The following is a 20,717-nucleotide window of genomic DNA, read 5'->3' as shown; positions in this document are numbered from 1 at the left end:
TTACGTTTTATAAAAGCATTAGCGACAGGCAGACAGCGATATTTCAAACCAATATTTTGGACAAATTATATATATCAATTTATGAGGAATACTACAATCACCATTTTTTAGCTAGGCCAAATTTAGGAACAATGACAATACAATATCTAACTATAAAAACAGATTGAGGCTGCGAAAAGTATTTTGGAGTTATACATTGCCCAGATAACTTTACAAAATTTAGGTTCAATCTTTTACCACTTGCAAGTTTGATGACAAAATGGGATGAAACAAATACTGAGAACTGTTCCAAGTGTAAAATTATACATAATTTTTTGTACACATATGTCCTATATATGATAACTGAGGAAGGACATTTGTAGTACCGCTTATAGAAACAAATAGAATTTGTAATACAAATGCTGCTACCGTATTTTTAAAATCATATTTTAACCATGAAATGTGTTTGTTTTGAAAAAAATGTTTGGCAAAGAAGAGAGACCATGATGAATTTAGTAATGTAATATGAGAGATATGGAATTTTAATTTGTTCTTGGATGAATTTAATAATGTAATATGTATGACATTTTTAAATGTGTTTTTGTGATGTCACAACAGTTTTATGATTGCTTTGTTATGCTTTTCTGGATTATTGTTATCCGAATAAAGCTTGTTTTGAGAATGTAAATGGTCTTTTCTGCTCCCTTTTCACAGTTGCTGGTTCCTCATGTTCGATTTACAATAGCAATCAACACTAAAGCTCGAGAGCAGCTCATCTGTGAATGCGGCCTCTTCGATAAGGTGGGACAATGTTTTGCTGATAATAACGTCAACATCTTTTTTGAGCCCCTAGCTATTAGCATAATTCTCATTAATCCACAGAGGATATTCTAAACATACATTCATTTTGTTGGCCTCTATGCACGCAACGCACGTTCCCTTCTTATGTGTTGTTTGGGGTTACCCATGTAGCTAAACAGAAGATGGGTGACCCTGCTAATGCACTCCTCTGTTTCGTAATGCACCCACTGCCCTCCCTGAGCTCCAGCCACTTTGCAGTGGAGATCTCGCACTTCATGTGCCTTCCTGCATCTCTTGCATTGGGGACACAGGGACCCTTTAATGCAGAAATGAGGCAGCTTCTCTAGCATTCGTGAATATGCGCTCAGAAATGAGCCAACGAAACGCTCACAAGACAACTATCTTAGATACAAGCCTTAGTGGCTCCAAATATGTACCACCTGTCTAGTAAACATTGACATTCCTTCATCTTTCCAGTCAAACTCTACTTCACATCTCTGTAGTGTTATGTTTTTCAGAATGGATGTTTGAGAGACAATACCGTTTTGAAGCCTGAAAGACATGTCATATATCAGGGGGATATACGCCCATATCAGGAAAGGGAAACCAGCTGAATGCAGACCACAGGAAGAGTTAAAGGTGAACTGCTGTAAACATCAGGGAAAGACTAAGCCATACTTGGATTGCAGTGGCCGGTCTATAACAGACTGGCCTTGGGAGCACACCTTAGTACTAGTTTTCTACTCTTCATTCGCTCTACCTCAGTTTAAATGTTCTCTTCAACTGGGTGGCCTGGGCTACTGAATTAGGCACCTAATAGGACCAGTAATTAGCTTCTAATAGGCATTAGTTCAATAATTTGTCACCGGCCTGCCTAGAGGCTAGGTCAGGACTAATCCCTGGCAAACTCCCTCTCAGGTGCCTTCCCAAACGGATCAGACGCCTGCCTTCAGGTTCAGTTTGGAACCCCAAGGAAGGGAATCCTGCCTCACTGTAGAGGGTATGAGATACATTTTCACGTTGTAGGCTAAAGGATTGGCCTGGGGAAGCCTTGGAAGCCGGGGGCCAGCACTAGCTACATAATATAGGCGCCGGAGGGGGCTGAATGGTGGATCATCCAGGTTTCCCAGGCCATCCAAGTGCTCCTGTGAGATGTTGCCTTAGCACTTCTGTTCCCATTGTGAACCTTAGCAAAATAAAAGAGGGGATATCTGGAAGGTTTAGTGTTAATCTTAACCTCTGACATTGCTCTAGCCAACCCTCCAGACCATTGTTCTTTGCCTGCCAAGCCATTACATTTAGAATTGTGAAGTTTATCCATGCGTCACACCTTGATAGAAATGTGAAGTTTAGCCAAGCTTCACACTTAGACTGAATTGTGAAGTTTAGCCATGCTTCACATTTAGATAAAATTGTGAAGTTTAGCAATGCATCAGATAGAATTGTGAAGATTAACCATGCGTTTCACTATGATAAAATTGTGGAGATTAGTCATATGTCACAATATATAGGATTGTGTAGATTAGCCACATAGAAGAAGTTAGCGAGTAGCCAATGCACTAAACACCCTGCTTCTACTTCCTCAAACACACCACACAAACAGTACACATGCATACTGGGCTAACCAACCTATACCCTAACACACAACCAACACAACTAGCACACATTTACAACAAACAAACCCACACACTAGAACATACCCATATGGACACAACAAGCCATTGCGCACAACCCTAAGTATTCGGAATGAACAAGGAGGTCAAGGAGAGGGAAGACACCCAACTGCAATCTGGGACTCCTTATATTACCAGATATACTGGCTCTTGTCCATAACCAAAGGGACCTCCACCTTTCGAAAAGCCAAAGCAAGAATATGGAGAGACCTATGCACAGGAGACGTCTCTGAAAGAAAACCTGTGCGCTGTGGTCACTGTCAGAGTGGATACATTGCATGGTGTGCTGATGCCACTTGTGTCCTGGAGCAGGATCTTGGATTATAAACACCTGATTCAGTAAGCGGGGTGATCTGCGAGCTGAGACAGCAAGAGTCCATGGCACTGGGCTCCCGCGGGAAAGACTGCGCTCAGCTCATGACCCTCGCCTGGCCTACACCACCACACCTGGCTTCTGGTACTCTCAGGTCTGCACTCCCACCTCTTCTCTTAATGCCCTCCACTCTCCATGCTGTTACCAGGAGACTGATATCATCAGGCCTACTCAAGCAGAAATCACACCGGGGACAGATTGCCATGTGCTGTAAGCAGTGTTGCCTCTTCTTCTTCCGCTGCAGATGACATGCATTAAACATGCAGATGGTACAACACACAACCAGTAACCTCCCAAAAGTCAAGTAAACACTCCATTAACAGAAAGTGCAGAACCCTGCTGAACTGCAGGCCCTGATGACAGCATATGATGTTTCTAGGATTATTACTACGCATTAATGCCTTTGAATGATCCCCCGGTACACTCGTGGATCTGAAAGAGGTGGTAAGTTAGGTCAGTGGGAAAATAGGGGACATGCAAGTAACCTTTGCTTTTGTGTTCATCTGTGCAGACCGCAAGTACCCAGAGCTGTGCGTGTGGGTCTCTTACTAGATGTTTTGCGTCGAGAGCATAGCTGCATTTGTGTCCAGTGGGGAGCCTCATGAGACGGTGGTGCTGGGTTGCCTTGGTCAGGACTGTGACATGTATGTTGATTGTAGAGATGTACTATTCTGTTGTTTTATGTCTGTTGGGAAGGTTATTGAATTGCTGTGTGTGATTGCTTGGCTGGTAAGGGTAAAGTGTGCTTGAGCGTAGTGATTAACATTGCAGGAAGGATAGACAGGTCCCAATTGGCAACTTCCACCAAGTGACCCTCTGACATCCAAACCACGTCAAAACGTTAAAATGTTTTTGTAATGTTTTAATGTTAAAAAAAGTTACCAGCAGGGGGAGCAGAAGGTCGGCTGCCTGAACCTGTGCCTCCTCATATCAGGCTGAATCTTTCATAAATAAAACATTAAAAACAGCAATTCTATGCCCGACCTCTCTCCGATCCTGCGTCTTGACTCCGGGGGCCCCTCTGACAGCGATCTCATCAGGAATCGGATCTGCCTTCAACTGGATCTGGTACAGCCCCTCGGTGAGGCCTCCTCCTCCTGTTCCATCACCATTGACCATCGGACCATTGAGACCTTCCTGATTGTGTGTGCCTCCCCACCTTCTGTGCCCCGCGGGCTGCGCTGCAGGCCCACAAAGCCAGCTCAACGACCAACCCTCCGCCTGGGTCCACCGCTCTGCGGACCACCTTCGGCACCTTCCTGCTTGCTCCCACTGCGGCCCTTCCCGCTCTGCGGCCGGTGCGGCTTCCCAGAATAGCGGTTTCTTCCCACCGGCCACAACAGTTCAGGTGCCTCCATCCTGGACCCAGTGCCTCCGCTTGCGCCCCCCCCACACAAGGTTAGACGTGGCTGCCCAGAATCATGGTGTTGCCCGCCCGCCTCAGTTGCCTGGAGCCTCCTCCATTGCCCCGGGGCTTCCCGACAGCAATGGGTGCCTGCTGACAGTGACTCAGCTTAGGCTCCTGTCTTCCATCCACGGTGGCGAGTCCATCCACGGTGGCGGGTCCTTGGGTCCTCCATCTGTTGCGGTAGGTGCTTGCTGCCTGGTGTCTCCTTTCCGGCCCGGGGCCCCCATCTGCCTGCCTGCGGGGTGACATACGCTCCTGGTCCAGAGCCTCCAGCTGCAGCGGCGCTTACCTGCAGTGTCCTCTGGCCTGCCCCAGCCCCCCGGGTGCCTACTGACTGCCCCACCATTCCAGCTCCTGACTACCATCCACAGCGCAGAGTCCTGGGACTTCCATCCGTAGCGGAAGGTACTTGCTACCTGGTGCCCCCATTCCGTCCAGGGGCCTCCATCTGCCTTTCCTACAGGGGACCTGCGCTCCAGGTCCAGAGCTTCCAGCTGCAGCAGAGTTTCACCTTCTGTCTCGTCTGGCCTGCCTCTGCCGCCCGGGGCCGCCATCTAATTGTTGAGCGAGGCACTGCTTCCCGCACTCTCAGCCAGGAGTGTCTGCTGTGACCCACCGTACAGCGGCAGGAGCCGCCACATTCTGCACTTGGCCCAGTCTGCCTCCTCTAGTGACTACGACTGTACTGTTATCCATCCCAGCTCCAGTCTGGGCCCCACGCCTGCTTCCCCCACCCCGTGCCAGATGTGACAGCTGGGTCTGTCTGCTGTGTCTGCTGAGAATTCCACCTTTCAGCGGCAGGAGCTGCTACATTCAGCACCTGGTCCGGTCTATTGACTACAGCTATACCGTTATCCACACCAGCACTATTCTGGGCCCCACGCTGGCTTCCCGCACCCTGCGCCTGGTGTGATAGCAGCTTCATTCTCCACCTTGACCATCTTGCCTTCCCTACTGCCTACAGCTGAACTCCCGTTTCCGCTCCTTCCAACTCCTAGCTCCCCTGCACTGGAACCCCCTACCTCTCGCAATCCGCTCTACCCCTACCTTCTCCTCATTCCGCACCTCCCTTAAATCTCTCCTTCTCAATTCTCCTCCTTGAAACCCTTTGCCCTCCCTGCTTCCCCTACCTCCTTATCTTTCCCCTTGAATATCTTCCGCCCCTCCCCTACCTCCCCACTCTCACCTTTTCCCCTCCACTCCTCCTTCTCCTCCTTACCCCTCTCCCTCCCACGCAGTCCTTCTCCACTACTCTCCCTATTCCATCCAGTTAATTGCTCTTCTTGCCCCTCCCCTACCTCCCCACTCTCACCTTTTCCCCTCCCCTCCTCCTTCTCCTCCTTACCGATCTCCCTCCCACACAGTCCTTCTCCACTACTCTCCCTATTCCATCCAGTTCATTGCTCTTCTTGCCCCTCCCCTACCTCCCCACTCTCACCTTTTCCCCTCCCCTCCTCCTTCTCCTCCTTACCCCTTTCCCTCCCACACAGTCCTTCTCCACTACTCTCCCTATTCTATCCAGTTAATTGCTCTTCTTACTGTTTTGTTGACTGATTCATATTGTAATGTGCTTCTATCGTTATTTGTTATGTTTCATGTACCAAGTTGTTCAATTGTGCAGCGCTTTGGTGTAAAGCGCTATATAAACAAATGCAAATACAAATACAATACCGTTCTACCTGCTATCACACAAGTCCCTCTAGAAAGTGTGGGTCTTCTAAAGAGCCCTTCTGTCTTTTAGACATCATGCTGTGCACATTACTTCAAGGTGTTCAGCTTTGAGGCTACAGTCCCCTTTATTGCATTGAGATTTGCTGTAATTTGGAGTGCCCAGTGAAGAAGTTGCTGTGTGAAGTATATACATATAGCAGAAGAGCACACATTGGGCCTCATTACGACCCAGGCGGGAAGGGGTTAACGGCGCCGTAAAAGGTGTCAGCGCCGTTAAACCCTTACCGCCTAATTACGAGGTCCCTTTGTGGGTCCCGACCTTAACGGCTGGTTTTACCAGCCGTTAAGGAAGGAACCCGCAAAGGGACTTTCGAGGTAATTAAGGTACCGCAATTTGCGGTACCGTAATTACCGCCTTCCCCAATCCCATTCAGCCCTATGGGGCAAAAATGGGAATGGGGAAGGGCCAATGGTGAATGGGGAATTACCGCCCTGCCAACCTTGGAATGGGGCGGTAATTCCGCCATTCACCATGGTGGAGTTGGTAAAATACCGGCGTCAACCATGGCTCTAATAGCGCCGTGGTTAACGCTAGGGTCGTAATGCGGCCCTTTGTACGGTACTCCTCTAGGAATTTGAGCATCCTCTGCTAAAAAGACAGACTATATATAAGTGCTACTTTCATACTTCGGAGGCCGCATTCCAGGTTGACGATCAAACCAAGCACATTTGTTTCCTCGTGATTGATGCTTAAACATGTTCTGTCAGGTATACAAGCATGCAATTTAGTTACCTGCTAGAACAGAATACCCTAGTGGTATGTTCATCATTGCATCTTGTTCCCTGCGACCTCATCCTTTCACCTTCTGCATTCTGCCCCTCCCCCTTGTTTGTCACTATTGTGATCCTTGTAAGGGAGCAAGATTAAACACCATTGTGTCCCTTGTAGGTAGGACCATGCATATAATGCATGCAGGATGGTTTCCAATGTTACTCCAGGTAGACCGCACATTCTGGAGGCCCTTGGATGTATTTGCCTCCCTCTCATACATGTTAATACAGAGCAATCCTGTGCTCTTACCAACTGTCAATGCAGGTGGACTCCACAGGGATCCATTGAACAAGCTGCCTGCGATGCGCACGTGGCAGGCAGCGTTTAATTCATTTGCACGCTGGAGTGAAAAAGGCAAAAGGCGGCATGCACAAGTCTATGCCACCTTTTGCCTTGCTCATTTGCACCACGCCTTGTAAATGACCAAAATTTGGTGGCGAGGAGCCGCTGACGTGTATGTCTGCTTGCAACGGGTTCCCCCTGTCAAATCATGGCAAAACCGAAAGTGAGCCCACGTAAACGTAGCCAAGAACTCTGAGGTAACAGCGAGATAAAAACATGTGACAATTAAACACCCCAGTTAATCTCTCCCTTCAACCCCTCAATCCGACTTTTAAGTAAGGAATACAAACTGAATTTTAAGGAAGAAATATAAGCAAACCGTGTGCTAAACTCCCACCCTCAATCTGACTGCCCAAGGGTAACAGCCATGTTTAGCAGAAGAAATGAAAGGTTCTATTCAATAATCTTGAAGTTAGTATATGCTCAAGAAGACTGCTAAGAGCCGGGGAAGTTGTACGGAACAGTAAGCAGTCTCATAACTATCTGGGGACAAGAAGAAAACCTACACCATAGGCTTTGAGTTCAACACTTTATTTTGGGAAATGTTTAAAAACAGAAGCCAGCTTTAAGTCAAACGGAATCTTCTCAACCCTAAATGTCAGGATGGTTCCTCTCCTGCCTCTGGTATGCTCACCCACAACGCCCTTCTCGAGCTCTCTAACTTCTCACCCTCTAAAATGTACTCTACAAATCTTACAGTACCAAAGAAGGTTCTATCACCCACTCTGAGGCCAGTGGCTGTTGTGGGCGCTAGAGTTTCCCGAATCCTTCAAGTGAGGGACGAGTTGCAGACATTCTGAGGCCCGATACTCTAGGTCTGATTTGGGATAGTAGTCTGGACAGCAGACAGGAACTGGAAGTAATCGTAAGGGACAGCTGGAGAGGTATCTGTGTACGTCTGCCCTAACCAGGGTGCTTTCTGCTTCTCTCCTCTCTGATTTTATTCTATTCTTCCTCTCCAACACCTGTTCCTCGTGCCACCTTCTGCCGCTGCACAGGGCCAAGCTGGTGTGCATGGACCGTCCAGTTCTCCCTAACGACTGCGCTGTTCCTCCTCAGCCTTGATGAAACTACCTGTTGATACTTCTTCATCCTCTAGACCTCATTCCCCTTGAGTTACTATCGTTATCAATATCAAAAGAGTTGGCCAGGTTAAATGTAATCTTTAAATATCTTCCAACTGGGTGCCTGGCTGGGAATACACCCAGGTCACCTGGCAGCACCACTCTCCTTTGTACGTATTGAACAGAATGGCCACTGTTTACTTTAGTTGCAAGGTCAACCTTTGCGTTTTCCATATCGTATTCCCTTGGTCAGTCACCTTTTCACCGACCAGTTATATACTTGTGTCGAGCCCTGTAGGCCCAGTGCTACTTGCCAGCCCTCAGCTGTAGACGACAACATTCCAATACAGCTATTTCGGACTAGCTCCTGCATGGACATATATATTTGAAATAATTTAGAGATGATCATCTTATAACACATCAGCCTTTTATATAAAACAACGTTGAAATACACCAAATGTCAAATTCTAAATGAACATATATTTTGAAGCCTAAATAGTACTTCCAGCACTTTTCCCTCTAAATGTTCCAATGGGGCACCATACACAAATGCTCTGTAGTATTTGAGCCTTATAGAGCGTTAGAATGGTCTTCGTGGAGTAGCCTGTCTGTTTTCCCAGAAAATGCCTTATTAACCTGGGTTAGCTGCATGGCCTTATGGCGCACTCCTTCCCATTGATCTGACCATTTCAATTTAGCGTCCCCCACTCCCAGATATTTATAGTTAGTAACCTGCTCTATGTTCTGTGAATTCAACTTCCATACAAACTTCTTTAACGTCCTACGGCAGGTGAATACCTTGATCTTTGTTTTATCTATGTTTATTTGCAAACCATTCTCTGAGGCATATTCTCCCAGGGCCTTTAATTGTATCTGCAACTCCCCAGGTGTGTAGAGAAGATCATCGGCCTATCCCAACCAGGCCAGTTTGTGCATATCAAATCTCACTGAATTCAGGGCATCACTGCCAAATAAAGATTAAATAAGGTTGAGGCTAATATGCAGCCTTGTTTTACACCACTACCCTTGGGAATCCATTCACTAACACTGCCCATCCCATCCAGATGTACTCTGACTGTGGTACAAGTTTAAAGCTGCAAAATCATGGAGCTAACTTATTCCACAGACGTTTCCTTGTTATTGTGTCAAAAGTCGCACTGAAGTCTATAAATGCACTGTAGACCAGCTGTTTATACTTAGACCATGCGTATTCCACTATTGTAGTCAAGGTGATCAAGCTGTGTATCGTTTTGACTTTCTCCGGAAGCCTGTCTTTTTTTGAGGTAAGATGTTATTCGCCTCAATCCAATCACTCAAATCTTACAATAGCACCATTGCAAATATGTTTGAAGGAATGTCAAGCACTGCCAACATACAACAGTTGGCAAGGCTCTTCCAACATCCCTTTTTATGAATGGGCATCATGTTGCTATCTCTCCATGTACTAGGGACCACATCCTTCTGGCTTATACAGACAAACAGCTGTAAAAAGGCCTCTGCCCGCAACATTGGACCTCCCTTTCTCACCTTGGACTATCTCATCATCATTCCACTTTCACTTCCTCTTCATATTCCACTTCTTCTAACAATTACTGTGACTCTTCTTCACTGACATTTATTACATCTACCGTTGTTTGAAACCTACTTATAAGGTCAATATCCTTTATAGTGGCTCCCTCCATGGCTTCAGCGACAAATGTTACTAGTTCTCTTTCGGTACCTGATTTCCACTAATCAGACAAGTCTGGTCACCTAATATGGTGTATACCCTTGTTCACTGTAACCACCCCGCTCTTATCAAAGGGCACACCTTTGTAGTCAACAGCGACATGGACAGCTAAGGGTAGGTGGTCACTCTCCTCTATGTCTATAGTACTCACACTTTTTCCACCCAATCTAGTATATCCTCGCTGACTATCTCTCGGCCGGTGGCCATATAACATTTTAAAATTGTGTATCTAACAAATGTACCCAATCGATCACCTTACGATCCATGAACTCTTTTACAATAGGTGAGGAGCTTAGGCTATCCTCAAAAACTCTCGAGTCTGGGGGAATATGTGCATTGAAGTCCCCACAAACAAAAATTGGAATGTTGGCTCCGACCTCCCCTTGTAGACCGTTCACTGGGATGAGATTTTTATTGTGAAAGAGCTTTCCCTGGAGGTTAATAGATATTGATGATCAAGATATCCTCTTGTCCTATCTAGTGACACAACCTGACAAAACAGTTTCAGTACTAGACTTATTTTTCTTAACTGTCCATGGATTTGCTACTGATATGGTTAGGTCCGCTTTCGGTCTCCACCTTTGGCCTTTAATAGCTGTTTTATGGATGGAGGATCTTCCATCGAATTTAGGTGGCTCCACAAACCAGGGTTCCTGCAATAGCAGAATTACAAACAAATGCATATTTTGCAAGAGGCCCCTCTGCAGTGTGGAGCTTGTTATAAGGGTCACTTTTGTAAAATGTGATTGAAAGACCTTGGGCAACAATTGCCAATAACCCTCCTCTTCACCAACTAATCGGCCCTCTACTCTTTTCATCTGTTCCAGTCCCTCCCCGCTTTTAGATATATCAGACCTACCTCCAGTAAACTTTACATCACGTTCTTGAGAATACTTACTCTCTTTTCCCTCCTCTCTATCCTGCCGCATATTTGACCATACATGCCTTCTCTTCTCAGTATATGTTGAATTTGATCACAGGCATATTACCTTCCGGCATAGATATCCTCTCTTATATAGGTCATCCTCGTACTTTATTATAAAATCCATAATTGCTTCTGATGCACACCATGTGTAGGACTATGTTCATGTGGCCTCTTCTACCTGATCAACTATCACAATGTCATTGGTTGAAATAACACGCAGTGGTACTATGCTTCTCAGTATTTGCAGAAAGTTGGTTCTATTTAGTGGCGGATGCCTTCCAATCGTGGAAAACACCTGTAATTGCAAAGCCTTTTGAAGACACCTATTCCCCTTTCCTTACCTCCCTGCTCTACCGCACCCAAAATCTGTTTGCAGATTACTGTGTTCACCCCACTAATAGTAATTTCTATTGTCTGGACATGCCGTCCCTGTTGTATTTTTGGTCCTGAATGTCCACCGTTTGAAACAGCCGCTCCAACCCATCCAATGCCTTATCCTCTACACCAGGCTTGTCCAACCTTTTTGAATGTGGGGCCGAAGCATTCACTTTTTGTCACCCGGAGGGCCGGCGAGCCAAAAGTGAACACCCTCACCCAAAGCAGTATATTCAAAAGCGATGGTGTGTGACCTTTCACACAATAGCATCAAAGGCATAGCCATGCAGTCACAAAGATAGCTTTTGGTGTCGGGGGCAGTGATGAAAGGTTAGTTTCTTGTGATTTCTTCCAGTGTGTATGTGTTGATATTTCTCGGAAATAGTGGGGGCGACCGAGCGTAGCGAGAGAGCTATAACAATAGATTTTTTTTCCAAATATGGGGCCGAAATTGTGCATTTTACAGCAGGAAAAGTGACCAAAAAGCCATACGTTTACAATCAGTTCTAAAGGGGAACATGTACATTTCATGTCACTAACAGCAGACAAGAACATTGTAGAACACAACACATTTTACTGATCAATGTGTCCACAGTGTAAGACAGCACGGTCACTGATGTAACACATTGACATGCTAGTTGTGCCCAAAATATGCCTTTGTAGCAACATGTCTGTGCTGGCTGTTACCAATTTAGGCCAGCATTGTCCTCTAAAAGGCATGATTGCTGCTGCTTGAGCATGTGCAGTGTGCCCAATACATATGCCAGCTTATCTCTGTAATACACATTTATTACTTCTGTGGTAATGAAAGAAGCATAATCCAATTCCAGGGGGTCTACACTAAGCCGGGGATGCTCTCTTTTTCCTTTTACTTGGTCCATCACTTTATGTTCCTGCATTCTTATCTCTTTGAACACTTTCTTTATGCAGTTTCCTAAAGAAGATATTTATATCTTTAGGTACTCTCACTACACTATGAGAAGTACTTCCTTAGTTTTTATTCTCATTAAGGTACATCGCCTCTTCTTCAGTACTAACTTTGTCCAAAATATTTGGGTATTTGTTACCTTTTTTTTTCTTGCTCTCATTCGCCTGACTCTGCTGATGTCTACCTTCTCATGCTTCATATTGTTAACCAGCTCATAATTACCCAGATCATTTTGATTTAGAGTTGTTATGTTTGCCTCAGTAATTATAGTCTCCTTTCATTTGTTGTACATTTTGTTATTCCTGTACGTCATAGGTTGCCTCACTGCTTTTTTCTTGTGCTTGCCCACCTCTCTTTTTCCCTTAATTTGTCTCTGTGGCAACATTTTCCCCAACTCTCCTATTACATTCGACATTCTCCGTATTCACCTCTTGTAATCCTTGACTTTATTTTATAATTTCCTGACCACTGAGCGGTTCAGACATTACTTCTAGTATCTGATATTTCTGTATTATACAGCTCCTCCTGTTTGTCTCTTGAATCACATGCTCTTTTGAGAGTACGCCACCTTTATCACATGAAAACTTTAGTCAAATGGAATGTATTAGTGTCGTTTGATGGTCTATTTTTCTTCTAGATCTTTGCACTTATTAACCAATGTTGTGAGTAGGTTTTCCAGTGCTGAAAACATTGTTGCCGAAGAACCACTGTCGCAACTTTCATGTGTCTGTTTGAACAGATCTCCATCCTCCCATTCCTTATCTATCACCTCATCTTGGTTCGTCTCCTTACATGGTTGGAGGGATATGGAGGATGTCAAGGGGGCTGCTGATGAGCTCATGTCCACATGGAGGTCTATAGGTGGGACTACCGTTTCCTTACCCTGTCGGCATGCACCTCCCACTACCTACTTTACACCTCCTTTTATGCCTAGTGGAGAATTCTCCCTCCCAGTTGTCAGTTGGCCCCCATCAGTCGCTCCCACAGTCTCCACTCTTTCTTCTCACACATTTTGTACTAGTGACTCTCTACCTGCCATAGTTGCCAGTTTTCCCCTGTGTAGGCAGGAGAGAGTGTGCTACCCTCTCCTGGAAAATGTCCACTCTCTCAACTATGATGGGACATCCAACAGAGCTATCGGCCTGTAATCGGTTGGGTTAACTCTAGATCCCTTTTTATAAATGGGTCCTATTGTCAAGGTTAACTAAGAATCGAGAAGCCTTTGGAAAACTATTAGTAAAGCTTTTCCCCAAAATGAAACGTTCTCTTTCAAAACCTTCATGGAGAGTCCATCTGATCCGGTGCCCTTGCATTTCTACTATGTGGAAAAAGGCAGCACAAAACATCAAAGTCCATTTCAAGTTCCAGGCAGCTCCCATAATATCTCCATTTCCATCCAAATCGTCATCGCTATTGGTATAGACCTCCTGGAAGTGCCTTATCCATTTATTCTCTGAAATGGGATTCGCCTGAGTATTACTTTCGAAATTCGAGTCAGCATTTACTAATCTCTAGAAGTCTTGCAAATCCTTACTTGGAATGACCTTGAGTATTGACCGTGAATCATTTAGCAGGTGTTTATACTTGCACAGTCTTCTGCAGTTCTGATACTCAGTCCTAATTCCTTTTCGCTGTACTGTCTCAGTTGTAGGAATTGCCCACAAGGCTTTACGTATATCTTGTTTTTTTCTTTGCAACACAGGATCGTATCTGTGTTAATGAACAACTTTAGGCTTTTTAGGTCACTGCATGGAGCTATAAACCACCTGAATGATGTCATAGTAATGGTTATTTTTCAATAGTTCATAAAATCCTTCACCTGTATATATGGCAGATAATGTGTTACTAAATACCCTAGTGTTTCTATTTTTCCGAGATATATGATTCCTAACTTGAGAAATGTCTAAATCCATATGACAAAGGCTTTGAGGCTCAGGCACGAGCTCAATCCTCCATTTTAAGTTAAGAGGGAAATTATAGCTCACAGTCACTGCTTCAACATTCAAAGAAGCAACATCTAAGAAACTCGCCTCTGATACAAGAACATAATCCAGAAAATGTTTCTCTAATCCTCTATACCATGCATGATGAGGGGTTTCATTACCAAAAACATTTCCATTTAATATACAGACCTACCACGCATCCATAAGTGCGACTCATGCCCTTCTCCTGGACACCACAGCATTATTTGTGTGGGAATAACATTCTTCCTTTCGAAATGGGACACACAAGGCATTCAGATCTCCACATAGAATAATTGAACTCGAGTTCCTTTGAACTTGTCATTTCCAAAATTCCACCCACACGATGTCTTTAGTGTTGAGTACGGCAATCACTGGGATTCTCCTCAATAAACATAAAACGTTAGCCCTATTCAACACAGTATCTTCTTGATCTAGGGGTAACTTTTTGAGAATTATTCAATTGGAGGGACAAGGGTCAGAGATGACCTCATTATTACTTTTTTGGTTGTTCACCCTCTGGGCACCACCTGTGGCTCATTTTCGTTCTTCTAATGTCAGGGAGGTGGGTACTGGGAGCCTCTCATGAGATTGGTTAACTACTGAGTAGTTTTCTGTTTTATGACCTGCCACACTCTCAACCTGCACGTCCTGCTGGTTAGCCGTGAATCCCTTTATCAATCCCAGCCCATTGACTTGCTCCTGGACCACCAGATCAGATTAGGTCAACATACATACGTTGAGTACCAGTGGGGACATCATTGAAAGGTTCTCGTCTGCTACCAGCCCATTCACAGAGGAGTGTGGATTTACTAATTCCACTAAATTCACTGAATTACCATGGGGTTGAAAATCTCTTTCACCCCAAAAATTGGTAAGTGGAGGCTGGGGTAATCAAATTTTATAGCCATTTTCTGGACCTTTTTGAAACATTCTCCCTATCAGACTTTTTTCGTTTTTTTATTATTTTTTTTGTCTTGTCTGGGTCTCTTTTTCTTCCTTTTGTTGATTTTCTCTGATAAAATATAGGAAAATGTTTTGCCTCCACTGGCCACTCATCCACCACCAGTATGTTGCATTCCCCAATTTCATCCATTTACTCCTCAGCCACTTGCACAACACTCACACTTAGTGAAGATAGAACTATTGGAGTCAATTGGTGATCTTCGAAAAAGCTTTGGTTTACAAGAGGGAATAAAGTTTGATACCTTTCTGGTCCCTCAACCTCATCATCTGTCTGTACCAAAACACCCCTATTCTGACGTTCGTGCGCTTGTGTTGATACATCCACCCTCCCAATGACTGGCTTGGAGACTGGCTTGGAGGTTTCTCTAGTACCAATAATAAAACCTTCAATAAAAGCAAGTTTGCTTTTCAGACAAGCCATCTTAGAGCTTTGCTCACTAACAGCATTTCCCACCTTTTCATACAGTTTAACCATAGCAGAGAGAGCCAAACTCAAAGAATGAACCACTGAAGTCAACTCCTGAAGATTGGTGAGTCGCTCAGGTGCACCTTTCCCCCTCCCTCTATGTTTGCGGGGTTCGTCTTCTCCCAAAGAGGGAGCGCCACTATGACAGCTCCCTGGCTCACCCAAAATAGGTGACAAGGACACACTACTCTCTACTCTGGATTGTGGGCCGAGGGCAACTGCATTGATCAGAGAAATTGGGGAGGGGATGCAGAAGCAGAGGCCAATAGAAGAAGACCATTGCCGTCTCCTCCCAAAGTAACTCTAGATGGGTTACAACATCCCTTAAATTGAGCAAGCACATTTACAGAATCAACCACCTTTCAAGGCCAAGTGTTAGAATCAGCTTCTGGCAGTACTAAAGCAGAGACAGAGGAAATCTTGGCCTCCAACTCACAAACCTGCGAACCCTGGGAAGCCAATGACACATGCGGAAGCAAGGAGGTATGAACCAATACAGGCTGACAGACAGGCTCCTGATCATCTTATTGTTTACATTCAGCTGTTTCAATCCAGTTATTTTTAGGGTCTGGGAAATAAGTTGGAGCTTTAGGGCCCATAACAGTAAAGACCCCCTCCTTCACCATATGAGCCTTACTATTGCATGTGTCAGGTATGGTCTTAAAATGCGGCGAAGTAATTCTCTCCTTAGAAGAGGTCGCGCCTAAGTTTACCTGTATTTCCACCTGCTTGCAATGCAAAATCATTTCCAAATATATCATTTATTTTAGTAAGCCTCAGCTGGCAGATAGCAGAGCTTGAAAGGAGTCGTCCAAAATCCCAGTACCCTCTGTATTTGAAGGAGCTGTCGCTGATGTTGCAAGGCCTCCCCCCACCATGCAAGGTTATTTCCCCCCTAAGAATCATTGATGTACAAATTTGGTAAGTCAGCTCTAGAGGCCCGAGGGGGGGGGAGTGATTTGGCACTTAAGCCGTAAACGTAAAAGTCTTCGGTGTGGAGCCTAGTTGCCTCACCGCGTTGGAGCAGCCAACGCCAGGGGAGCAACAAGTCCCCCCCAGGTAGATCAAAGGCCTCACCCAGTTCCGGGCCTCCCTTCAAGAAGAATGGGTTACGTGTGTTACTTTGTTGGGAAAAACCACTGGGTTAGATGCCCCCAGTAGGTGATGCTATGCCTCCTTTACTCCGTAGCCATATTGAGGCATACTGCTTATTTTTCTCAGAGTCTCAAAAGGCGAAAGAATCTCATGTCAGTTGCAAAACATAATTATGAAATGTAATTATGGAACATAGACAAACAGAAGCAGTAACCAGCCAAAGGTGCCAAAGATACCGGAGATCCAGCCTGCAACTCACCCTATCAGGTGTCTGCTTCAGCCGATAATACACAGGATGAGCAGTATTTTCAGTTTCAAGGCCACTGCTCTCCAGCTCACAGCCTTGCACAGTGGACCATGGCAGAACACACTTTCCACTCCCGCACTGCACTCCATGCTGCACTGCTGGCTTTGAAGGGTGAGCTTCCTAGTCCAACTGCAAGGACCGCCTTTTTTCAGTAGACAAGGGAAAAATACTATAAATCCCACGGCAGACCACTCTCGCCACTCCCACCTCCTAAACTCCTTTCTCTTGCTGCAGCCTCATTCAAACTCCTTTCTCGTTCTCCAACCTCCTCCAAACTGCTGCAACCCACTCCCACACCCAACATCCACACTATCAAATGGAGCCTCTGGTTTTATATAGCCCTGCAATCCCCCAATGGGGTTGGACTCTCTAAAAGTCTACACCTGAGATTGTGAATGGTATGGGGCTGTTAGCAGTTCCTTATTTCAGAATCTTTGTGAGTTATGGCACCTAAGGTCCGGGGCAAGTCTTTAAAGAGTTTGCCAGCCATTTTGGATTTGTCTCCCTCCTACTGTGGGGTCCTGGAAACCTCTTGCCATTCCTCTGGTGCAGCTTAACCTTGGATCCAGTGTTTGCTTTCTCTGGGCCCTCTACATGAAGGTCAGGTAACTGAAAGGTCTTTCGAATCATGCGTCACTTCTCAGCTGCTTGAATTATTCCCGGACATTATAGCAAACTGTATGAAAATCGCCACGAGCAGACTGGTAAACATTATGTCCTATTTTATTTTTCAGTGTACATTTGTGGGCTCTCACACTGTGAAGACATGTTTGGCACATAATTTAACTGTAATCAATGCCCACATGTATGAATGGCATCCACCATGTGGATTGTTGTGACCTGCCAGGATCTTATCACATGACAAGTACTGGCGTCCCTGTGGATACCAGGTGAGCGTAACAGAACACGAAGCCTACCATAACAAATCCACCTGGGCACCATGGAGACATCAGAAATGGACCAATAGGCCCAATTACTAGGAGAGCTTCGTGCTGAGGTTCATTCTGCCCGACAAGAGACTAATGCCCTCCGGAGAGACCTAATAGTGACCAAAGAACGCACTGAAGAGATTAGCAGGCAATACTTGCAATCATAGGCAGGACAGACACCTCTACCTGAAAGCAATCCAACGATGCAAAACCCCGCCATACCACCCACTCCGGTACAGATCACGTTACCTGGAACTGTGATTGGCAGACCAGCATTGTGGGGGAATGGGACTCACATTGGCAACCAGTTGAGTTAGTATCCCATATGCAGCATCATTTTGAGCATGTTCTGTGTGTGCCATGGGTGATCTTTCTGGTCTACAGCCGCCTCTACCATTGTATTGCCATATCTTGGATTACAGCCATCTGCCTGTGAGATATTCAATTTAAATCCATGTCTTCCCCTTTTGCAGTGGTCTTTTGGTCTCAGAAGGAGGGCATTTTGATGTGTGGTAACGAAGTGGAAATTATTGCAGGTGTTCTATCCAGTTCAAAATAGAGTGTATACTAATGCATATGTTCCAATGATTCCTTCAGGCAAACGCTACAGGTGGCGGGGGGCATGTCGAACTCGTTGTGCGAGCCATGGAGCATCTTACATACGATTCCGTCTGCTTTCCGAAAGCGATTCAAATGAATGAGATGGAAAGTACTGAAGACATTCCATATTATTTCTACAGAGACGATGGCCTAAAAGTCTGGAAGGCAATTTTAAAGTAAGATGTATTTTTAATAAGTACTTTAAGTTTAATGAGCTAGTCACACTGTACCGGAATGCCTCAGAGTTCAATTGTTGTCTAGTTAAGCATGTTAGCGTATACATAAGTGCGGGGGTAAGAATGGAAAATGCTGAATTGTAATATAAGCTTAGGACATTACAAATGCATTTACTACATCCAGGCTTCATTAAGAAAGCGTGCCCTTCTTGAGCTACTCAGTGACATGCTGTGAGCATATTTGCCATATCACTGAGTATTCTCCGAAGCGGGTCAGTGTCTTTGTAACTTATAGTGTAGCCTGTTATTGACGGGTGTGGCCCTGAGAAAAGAAACTGTTTCGGAAATGTTAATCGTAGCATAATCCCTCAGAATCACTGGGGGTCATTCCGAGTTTGGAGGCAGCCATGGTGCTATTAGCACCATGGCTGCCTCCAAACCCGGGTCCGGGTAGACGGAATGGGGACTTACCAGGACATTCCGACCTATGCGGACCCGGAAAGTCCCCATTTCGTAAACCATTCCCCATTCCCATTTGAGCCCCCAAAGGGAGGCAAATAGCGGGCCCGTTATTAGCTCCATGGTCCTTTAACGGGTCCCGCTAAGGGCGGCTGGTTAGACCAGCCGTTCCTGGTGGGACCTGCTAAGGGACCTCGGAATGTGGCGGGAGGGGGTTAACGGCAGCGGCATCCTTAACGGTGCCGTTGACCCCCTACCGCCAGGGTCAAAATGACCCCCACTGTGTACTTTTCAATGGTTGCCCCCCCCGCACCCTCCATAGCACACATTATACTAGTCTAGAGTCCTTGTGTCATTACAGGGACTCGCTGGTGCCAGGGATGTGACCAAGGGAGCTATATGAAGCCTGTGACTTTCTTCAGAATGATCCACACACCCGGTCTCCTTTGTACGGCCATACGCTCTTCCTCTCCTTTAGTGGGTCCCATGTGGCTTAGTTGAGCTAATGCCCTGAATCACTATTAGCTCGAATCAATGGCAAGACATCCTGTGATTTGTGCATTATATTATTACACAACCACCAAACTTGCAAAAAAAGTATATGGCCCACTCTGAATTTTTTTTGCAAATTTTAGTGAGGTTTGGTTCAGGGGGGACAAAGTTATAGGGGGGGGTCCCAAAATGTCTTTTTTCCCAGAGACATAATGGGAAAAAACTTTGCGCACCCTGCAGCTCAAACCGCTGGTCGGATTTCCACCAAATGTGTGGCAGGAGTGACGGCTTAGTCCCGAAAGTGTGCTTTTGTTAATTTGGTGTAAATCCGTCCAGCGGTTTGAGCTGCAGGGTGCGCAAAGTTTTTTTTTAAATGGACGAAACGTAAGGCAAAACAAATTGTGATATCTATGTTCGCTCCGCGGACACACTTCCCTGTTCGTTCCGCGGACAGGACACCGATTTGATAATCGGCATACGTCATGTCCGTGGACATGCAACGTGTTCACCGATTGTCTGGGGTGAGGCGTGAGGCACATCACATTGTTTCGATGAGCCCGCCATCTTGGATTCGCCGACACCGCTGCGGCAAAGAGAGGCAAAATGCAATTTTGGGGAGTGTGTTGGTGTCCAGGAGTGATTGGGGAGGGTTGAGGAGTAGGAGATGGGTCAAATATTGTATTTGTTTAGGTGGCAGGTGCCCTTGATGTGTTCGCCATGCCCGCGGTCGTAGCAGCTGTCCGCGGACATAATGAATGCGCTACTAGCTAATTTACTTTAGTATGAGGTTGGTTTTGAGTTGTTAGTACAGCATTGATTATTATTAATATAATCTATAAGCAGCCCACATACTACAGTCAAAATGTTTGGTAGTATAGGTGTGTTATGCTGCAGTGGTTGTGGCCAGGGCCTAGAGTTGTGGGTGCATGGCCCAAGGCCATAGGCGTAGGCCATGCACCCTAGACTCTAGACCCTGGCCACAACCACTGCAGCATAACACACCCATAGAATCAAACACCCATCAAATATGCACAACCCAAAAGTTTGTGTACTGTTTCATTTGAAGAGTTTGTATGTGAACTTTTGGCTATGTTATGCAGTTAAGATCATAGAGTTTGTAACAAGGAGTGCAGCGTTTCTGAGTTTATTTATTGGATACTTACTTG

General features: G+C 45.5%; 1 protein-coding gene across 1 annotated transcript in view; it reads left to right on the top strand.

Annotated features, from left to right (window-relative positions):
- Positions 1-20,717, top strand: part of ALOX5 (arachidonate 5-lipoxygenase) — an 846,300-nt gene that overhangs the window by 485,784 nt on the left and 339,799 nt on the right. Inside the window, exons 9-10 of the mRNA XM_069610558.1 lie at positions 694-780; positions 18,422-18,600. Coding sequence (XP_069466659.1) covers positions 694-780; positions 18,422-18,600 — 266 coding nt within the window. The remainder of the gene's footprint in view (positions 1-693; positions 781-18,421; positions 18,601-20,717) is intronic.

This window comes from Ambystoma mexicanum, chromosome 8 (assembly GCF_040938575.1).
Source record: "Ambystoma mexicanum isolate Mex_15411 chromosome 8, UKY_AmexF1_1, whole genome shotgun sequence".
Classification (NCBI taxonomy): domain Eukaryota; kingdom Metazoa; phylum Chordata; class Amphibia; order Caudata; family Ambystomatidae; genus Ambystoma; species Ambystoma mexicanum.
This window is presented reverse-complemented; position numbering and strand designations above follow the sequence as displayed.